The following is an 8577-nucleotide window of genomic DNA, read 5'->3' as shown; positions in this document are numbered from 1 at the left end:
CGCTCAGCGGGACCGTTCCTGGAGGGGATGACCCAGGGGCACCGTCCGCGCTGGGGCCGGGCGGGGGCCGGAACCGGAACGTCCCGGTGCCCGAGGCTGCACGCCTGTGAGGTTTTTGGAAGCCTCACCTACAACCCAGCCTTGACACGTGGATCTCCTCAAGTTGAAAAGGTGATTTCGTCTGCGACAGGGCGGTGTTGTTTAAAGAAAGCGAAAAGTTTATTTTGGAAAGATGTCTTGCTGGAAGGAGACTAGATGGTCCACCCTCTGTTTCCCGGGCAGCAGTCACAGCAGATCCAGCCTGTGCCTCTTCGTTATTGAGTAATAAGTGTCTATTTCACTCTAAGTGCGATGTGTAAAATGTCATCCAATTGGATGATTTCAGTCCACGTTCACTCTTCTTTAGAAATGAGTGTAAAAGTAGGTTAACATTGCTTGGAGTTTGTAGCCTACTACTTAAAATGGTACATTTCTAGATGTATCGTCTAAAGCTTGGTTTAGTAGCATCACTCCCTTTCTAACAAGAACTGGCCAGGAAAAGGGTCTTAAATGCCACAGAAATGCATTATCATTCATCTGTATAATTTTATCAGTTACACTTAGTACGAAAGACTAACTTGCGTGGTTATGCTCGTCTCCCACTCATGAAAAGTATCCAAGGTTTTAAGGGGTCACCTGCTAAACGCCATGTTATTTCTCATTTGGTTTATCTGCATTTTAATAAGTGCGTAGTTCAACTATAAGATGTACATATAACCGCTAACACGCCTTCAACCATTAACGCCCCAAACCAGCGTTTAGTGTTTACGTTGTTGCTGCAGAAGCAGTTTTCAGTGGTGATCGACCTATTCTGGGGATGGGCAGTCCACACTGCAGTTGTGTTCACTGGTTTTCTCAAAAAGTGTGCTTGCTTACAACCCAGAACAAAACTAGATCCTCTAAAAAGCTCTCTCATCTGTCATTGTGGGTGATCTAAATTTTATTTTAGAAGAAATAATCTTGTTAAAATATCTGCAGGCTCAAAATCTGTTTTACTCTGTATGCTGGGCTAAAGCGCTGTAGTGAGTTTCAGTGTCTCAGTGGCTTCATATGCTTTTGTGTGGAGCATGTACACCAGATAATACAGTTGAGTCCAGAGTGATAGAGGAGATATTTATCTTAAACACACATACACACACTTTGTAACTCAAGAGCCTACGTTTCTGGAAGACAACAGACTGGGAAGGAGTCTCCTTGCTTGCTTATTTATTTTTCTGGGACACTGATAACAGCAATCTCTCAGTGCATATGACTAGCATTTGGGCTAATACTATAATTGCTCCAATGACAAATACCTGATATTTCATATAAACCAGATGTATAATCATTCCGAGACTGAAATATTGGTAGCTATATGTGTTTAAAGTATATACACCGGAATTGCTATAACTTGAAACTCTTAATGTGTACTATATTATGTCTGCTATAAAAGCATTTTCCTGAGTCAGATGCTGGACCTACCACTAATTAGCCTTGGGAATAAGCATGAGTTTTGCTTATCTATAAATGGAGAGCATTTGCCTTGCTTCTCTTTGAGTTGTTAGAGGACTAGGTGAATAGAAAGCACTTTGAAATTTTGTAAAATTGAAAATATAAGCATAGCTATAGGGGATCCACATTTGCATTTTTCAATAGAACTTTGAGTTGATTATGAAGATTGAGATCACCCTATAATTGTTTTCAAGCTTTTAATGAACACCTTTGCCTTTTTTAACATTGAGTGTCCTTGAAAGCAGCTGTCTCGGAAATTAAATGCTGTAGTCTTGCTTTGCTCTTACCTCTTGAAAGCATACCTTGTATTGCATTATATTGTAATAGGATATATTAATACATCTGCTTCCATTACTAGACTGAATTCCTCAAGGCCAACTTTTAGATTTTACTAATTCTTTTGTCTTTAGCCTCTAGTACAGATACTAATATATAATTAAAATAATAGTTTAAAAGTAATAGCTTATTGTCTGCTAATTATCTACTACATGTTAGATACTTTTCATGTATTTCTTAAATTTATTTTACCAAGAGCACACTTTATAACTACAATGTATTGATGAAACATCAACAGAACCAAAGATACATCCTTTGGATTAAATGGGGAGCAAGCAGTATAATCAAGGGCCATTTTCTTAATTCCTCTATGAAATTATGGGTTTTGTTAATATTTTTCCAATTACAAAAGTAACTCATGTTCATTGTATAAAACTTGGAAATATGGAAATGAGAAGAGAAAAAATATCTCCTAAACTTTACTGTCTGGACATTTTGAAGTATGTCCTTTAAGTACATATTGTCCTGCATTTGGAATTACATGGTATATAGTATATATTTATTTCAGATAGAGATAGGATAGCAGGGAAATAACATACTTTAATACTCTCTAACCTGTCTCTATGAGCCAGTTGAGATAAGCAACAGGCTTTAAAAGAAAAATCTACTTACTAGGAATTAATGGTCAAAGAATTTTTAAAAATCAACAACTGATCAAATCTTTTTTTATTAATTTTTTTTGAGAGAGAGAGAGATAGGAGACGGGAGAGAGATAGAAACATCAATCGGCTGTCTCCTGCACGCCCCCTACTGGGTGTCAAGCCTGCAACCTGGGCATGTACCCTGACCAGGAATTGAACCAGTGACCTCTTGGTGAATGGGTCAATGACATTTCACCACCAAGCCACACCAGCTGGGCCAGCTGATCACATCTTAACCTTTCCTCCTAATCTTTCACCCTTGCAATTAAGCGAGAGTACTGTCACAGTCTGGGCATATTGCCACAGATTGATTTAACAGGTGATAAGTTTGAGAGTAAAGATTGCTTTTGGGCCTTGGCCGATGTGAGTCCGTTTGTTGAGCATCATCCTATGCACTGAAAGGTCACCAGTTCGATTCCCAGTCAGGGCACATACCTAGGTTGCTGGTTCAGTCCCTCATGGGTCAGAGTGCGTATGGAAGGTAACCGGCCGCTGTTTCTCTCTCTCTCCTCCTCCTCTCCCTTCCTCTCTCTAAAATCATAAAATAAGGTGGAATGAAAGTATCTCCATTCCTTAAAAAAAAAAAAAAAAAGGAATTCCAACCATTTCATGAAAGAAGCACTAACACCAAGTAATTCTTTGGAGAGGAATGACATACTCTTAATTAGTCCCTTAGTTACGCTCTAGGCTTTCCCCATATGAATCTAATAAGTAATTTGTCCCATGTACCAGAACGTCTCTGGTTTGATCCCCAATCAGGGCACATACAAGTATCAACCAATGAATCATAAATAAGTGGAACAACTAATTGATCTCTCCCTTCTTTCTCTAAAATGAATAAATAAGAAAAATGGGCAGTTTCACTTAAGACTATCTTTGATGTGTTAGTAAAAATTAGTAATGTTATTAAATTTCAACCCTCAACTACACATATTCTATGTGACATAATTGGAAGTATTCACTTTTGCTGCATACCAAAGTATGATGATGGGTGTCTTGAGAAAAAGCACTTGTGCAGTCATTTGAGTTGTGAGCTGAATTTCCCTTTTCCACAGAACACCATTTTTACTTAAAAAAACTGACAACTGGTTATGGATATTCAGCAGATATGTTCTTGAAAATTAATAAAGTATATCTCTCGTTAGAATAAAAATAATCTAGCTGCCTTCTATGAAGGTAGTGCCAATGATTAAATTTGAGCTTTTAAGCAAAAATTAGAATTTTGAAAACTTGCATCTGCCACTGTGAGCTTGATAGCTTTCCAATTCTCAAAGAGCCTCCTGATGAGATAAGATGTTAACAAATGAGATTTAAAAATATGTATTGTATAATGAAATGTGTCCGGATTTAGAAGATTAGCATAATTCAGTGAATCAGTATTTTCCAAAAGATGAGTGGATTATAAAAGCCATGAATGGGTGAAAGATCCATTCAGAGTTCACAGTGGACCAGTGGGTTTTTACGTAATAGAGTATGAAAAGGACATTTCTGTGGTTTAGACTCCACATTGCAGCTATCTTATAAAACTACCCCTTGTTGAATTCTGGTGCATATTAAGCAGATATAAGAATCTAGCTGCCTTCTGTTAAGCCAGACGTTAAAGAGATTTGCAAAAATGTAAACAGTGCTAATCTCCTCATTAAATTTTTTTGAAAGATAGTTATTTTTCATAAAATATATGTTAGCATGAAATGGGTTTACTGTTGTTTTCAAATAAATTAAATTTTAAGGAGTCAATTTCTGAAGCTCTTTGAGGTAGTCAGTAAGAGTCGTGAGAACAAGTGGCTGGGAGCTGCCAGTTTAATGAACTCTTGTCTGTGGTAAGAATCATTGTAATCTGAAGCGACAAGAAAGTACTTTCATGGAGGAGTTGCAAAGTGAATTCATTTTGGAATTAATGTTAAGAAACATTGGGAGGCAATGGTGAAAATGATCTTCCCAGGCATATGGCATGAGCTTAAGACTTTGATTCTTCCCTCTGCTTTTAAAAGTAGTGCATATTCATTGTAGAGTGTTTGTAAAGTATAGAAGAATGCACATTAGAAAAGAAATCATTTGTATTCTGACCAAATTGATAACTGTTATTAATTTGCTTTGTGAAATTAAACTACTCACTGCTTATTGTGCCAAAAAGCAAGGAAATTAACAGGACACAGCAGTCAGCTTGAAGGAGCCAGTGATGTTGAGTTTGGTCATTTGGTTCAAGTGGTTTCTGAGAGACTTTTCCACTGGGAAGTTACTCTTTATTCTTTGTAATTAATAAGTGTTTTTGTAGGGAGGTACTTTGAAACTACATAAATAAGCATTCCTTATCAAACTTTCCATTTATTAAAATAGACTGAGAATTTCCTATTTTATCCAGTAGTTTAAAATTTGTTACTATCATTAGTTTGATGCTAACGTTGTTTCAGGTTTGGCAGGTGAAAATGCGTTTAAATTGGCTTCAGAATTCTTTCAACTTCTTGGGGTTTTGGGGGTTTTTTTTGAGAAAGCAGTCGCTAGTTTACTTAACAGTAACCATTTTAGCACTCTAGTTTTTTTGGTAATATTTTAGAGTGCTTTGTTCTTGAAATGTTGGTTATCTGAGTGTAACATATTTCCATAGTTTTTGACTAAAACAGACACCAGCTGGATGTTTTAAAGTCATTTAACCTCAAAACAGCACTTACTTTCAAAAAAAAACTATAATCTTCATATATACTTCATCTGTTTTCTATTATGCAACAACTCTACTAACCATTATCCTCATTCTTATAGGTAAGAAAGCTCAGTCTAACAGAGAGATTAGGTAACTTTCCCAAGGTGACACAAACATCAAATAGATTGTAGAACAAATATCAGAACTCTGGAGTCCCATTCTCAGCTACTATAGTATTCTGCTTTCAGCCAAGGTGATTAAAGTACAGTCACTTGTAGGAAGGAGATAGGTAATAACTTATGCTATAATATGATAAATGCATGGTAGAGAGGTGCATAAGGGACTATGTGAATACAGAGGAGAGATGTTTTAACTCTGCGTGGGGAGGTGTATATGTACCAAGTCCTCTTCTGTCATTCCTCTATGACAAGCTGATATGACAGTTTAAAAATCATGTTTAGGTGCTTCACACTTCTGTGGTGTTGTGTCTGTGTTTTGATCTTTGATTCTTCCTGGTACAGCTAAAATATAAAATAAAGATACCATTATATTCTTTAGAACATTTGGAAAGATGTATCTTATTAAAATGAATTTATAGAAAAATAAAATGTTCAGAGTATATAAGTAAATGAAATTAACATTTAATGTTTTTACAGGTGCTGGAGAAAATTTGGAGAATACAATGGCAGCGTTTCAGCAGTAAGTATATAAAAGATTATTCATTTAATGTTGATTCACAAAGTGAAGATAGTATACATGTCATATCCACTTGTGATAGTTGTTCCTATATTATTAAAATTGCTTTTTTATGTAGTTAGTCTCCAGTGTTACAATAGAGACTGGCTTCTGCGTAACTGAAAAAACTACATCAGAGTTTTGGGTAATCAAAAGATACTATAGTCCCAAAGTTGAAAGAAGACATTTATAACAAGGAACATACTGTGTGTAATGCTAATTAGTCTTGGAGAGAAAGAGAAAAGGAGAAAATGAAACAACTGTAACACTGACTGCTGTTTATGAATAGGATTATGTGTCTACCCAGTAATTCTCGTACAGACTTAAACCCGTAATCTAGTGTAAAACAGGGAATGTGAGAAGTTAAACCCCGTGAAAGACGTTACCTATCCATATTGAATTTTTCTTATGTAATTTTAAAACCATTTTTATGTATGTAAAGACAGCTAAGAAATCAGGAAAACTTGGCTTATGTTTTGGTCCTGCTTGTCATCATTCAAAGACATTTTAGAGATTATTTTTCCTATTATCAAGTCCAAAGGTATGCTTTTCCATGTTTTAGTTTCATCTAAATCCTATCCCCCTGAATTTGTCATAGCTTACTTTTCCTCTTCTATATGATGCCTTTTAACTATAATCTCAAGAGTCTCTTACAGCTTTAAAGTGAAAACTCTTTCCTCCTGCCATAGACTGTGAAACAGAATAATTTAAATTATTTTTTTCTACTGAGATTATATTTCTAGCTAGCTATAGCTAAATATGTGTATAATTTCATGTGTACAGTTTCCACTGAGATACACTCCCACACACATATTTAGAAGAATGCACATTAGAAAAGAAATTTGTATTCTGTTATTAATTTGCTTTGTTAAATTAAACTATTCACTGCTTATTGTGCCAAAAAGCAAGGAAATTAACAGGATAGAGCAGTCAGCTTGAAGGAGCCAGTGATGTTGAGTTTGGTCATTTGGTTAAAATGGTTTCTGAGAGACTTTTCCACTGGGAAGTTACTCTTTATTCTTCCTAATTAATAAGTGTTTTTGTAGGAAGGTACTTTGAAACTACATAAATAAGCATTCCTTATCAAACTTTCCCTAATACCTAGCTCTGGTACTAACAGGCTCTTACTAGTTGCTTACTGAATGGCATACAGAACGGGGTACTCAAGAACAAAGCAGAATATTAACAGAAGACAGGATGAAGAAGATAGAACCCCATCCATAATAAACACAGAACCAAAGACTAATGAATTATACTACACACCCACACACACACACACACACACACACACAGCGTCACTAAGCCCTTGAGTATGTAAAATCTGGTTCTTAAGAGCTAATACAACTAGATTATTAAATCAGGCCATATTTGTAAATACCCACAGGACAATTTGATCCCTATGGTGTTAGCATGAATGGTAAGAGAAAGAAACAAATTGTATTAGCAATAGCTGGAAGTATAAGTTGGCAGACAGTCAAAGTAATTAATCAGCGACCTGATTCTTATAATATTTTGTAGACTATTTAATATAATACCAATTTTCTCATCAATGAAATGGGAATGATAATACAACCTCAATATTGTGAGGAATAAATGAAATTCAAATAAATTCCTTAACAAAATTCCTGTTGAAAATTGTATGCATAGCTTCTGTGGAGTTTCAAGTAATTTCACATCTTGTATAGCTAGAGTTTTACTTTCTTTTTTCTTTTTTTAAAATATATTTCTTTATTGATTTCAGAGAGGAAGGGAGAAGGGGAGAGATAGAAACATCAATGATGAGAGAGAATCATTGATTGGCTGCCTCCACACCCCACACTGGGGATGGAGCCCGCAACCCAAGCATGTGCCCTTGGCCGGAATCGAACCCGGGACCCGTCAGTCTGCAGGCCGATGCTCTATCCACTGAGCCAACCCGGCTAGGGCAAGTTTTAATTTCTTTCTCTGGAAATGTTGAAGCCTGGCTTCCCTAACTTTTTTCAGTGTTTTTCATCAACTTGTCAGAAATTTAGCTACAAAATAACTGGTGTTTCAATTGATGTAGATGCATATTGTTATTTATGGAAATTTCTGAAGGCCAAAGTGATAAAAAAAATTTTTTCTTGCTATGTTCTAGCTATTTGTTTATCAGATTGGGATAATTTATTAGGATAACTTATAAGTTGTCCTAGATATACTTGCTATTGCTCTAAATTTTTATTATCTTGTTATTAAGAGATAAGCATACGCCTGGCCAGTGTGGCTCAGTGGTTGAGCATCGAGCCATGAATCAAAAGGCCACTGGTTTGATTCCTACTCAGGGTACATGCCCAGTTTGCCGGGCTCCATCCCCAGTAGTGGGGCATGCAGGAGGTAGCTGATTGATGTTTCTCTTTCTACCTCTGCCTTCCTCTCTAAATATTATATAACAACAATATTTAAGGAAATTAAAAAATACAAAAAAATAATCTCCCAACCTAAAAGCTGTTTTTGTTTATTATGTCTTTTTGGATTTCATTTTTACACATTTGTGGCTCTAACAAAGATACAATATTTGGAAAACAAATATTCTCTTTTAAAGTTGAGAATTTAATGCTCATTGACAATGTACCTGGTCACCCAAGAGTTCTGATGGAGATGTACACTAAGTTTAATGTTTTCTTTTTTTAGATATATTTTTATTGATTTCAGAGATGAAGGGGAGGGGGGAGAGAGAGA

The 8577-nt window shown here is 35.9% G+C and overlaps 1 protein-coding gene across 4 annotated transcripts in view; it reads left to right on the top strand.

Moving 5' to 3' along the window:
- GDPD1 (glycerophosphodiester phosphodiesterase domain containing 1) overlaps positions 1-8577 on the top strand; it is a 27438-nt gene that overhangs the window by 703 nt on the left and 18158 nt on the right. For all 4 annotated transcript variants that reach the window (XR_001514989.1, XR_001514988.1, XM_015568134.1 and 1 more), the window contains exon 2: positions 5802-5844. Coding sequence is in view for 2 of the 4 variants with exons in the window: in XM_015568134.1 (XP_015423620.1) it covers positions 5802-5844 (43 nt within the window). In the remaining 2 variants the exon portion in view is untranslated. The remainder of the gene's footprint in view (positions 1-5801; positions 5845-8577) is intronic.

Source organism: Myotis davidii, unplaced genomic scaffold (genome assembly GCF_000327345.1).
Source record: "Myotis davidii unplaced genomic scaffold, ASM32734v1 scaffold684, whole genome shotgun sequence".
Classification (NCBI taxonomy): Eukaryota; Metazoa; Chordata; class Mammalia; order Chiroptera; family Vespertilionidae; genus Myotis; species Myotis davidii.
Note: the sequence above shows the minus strand (reverse complement) of the source record. Positions and strands in the feature narration are given on the sequence as shown.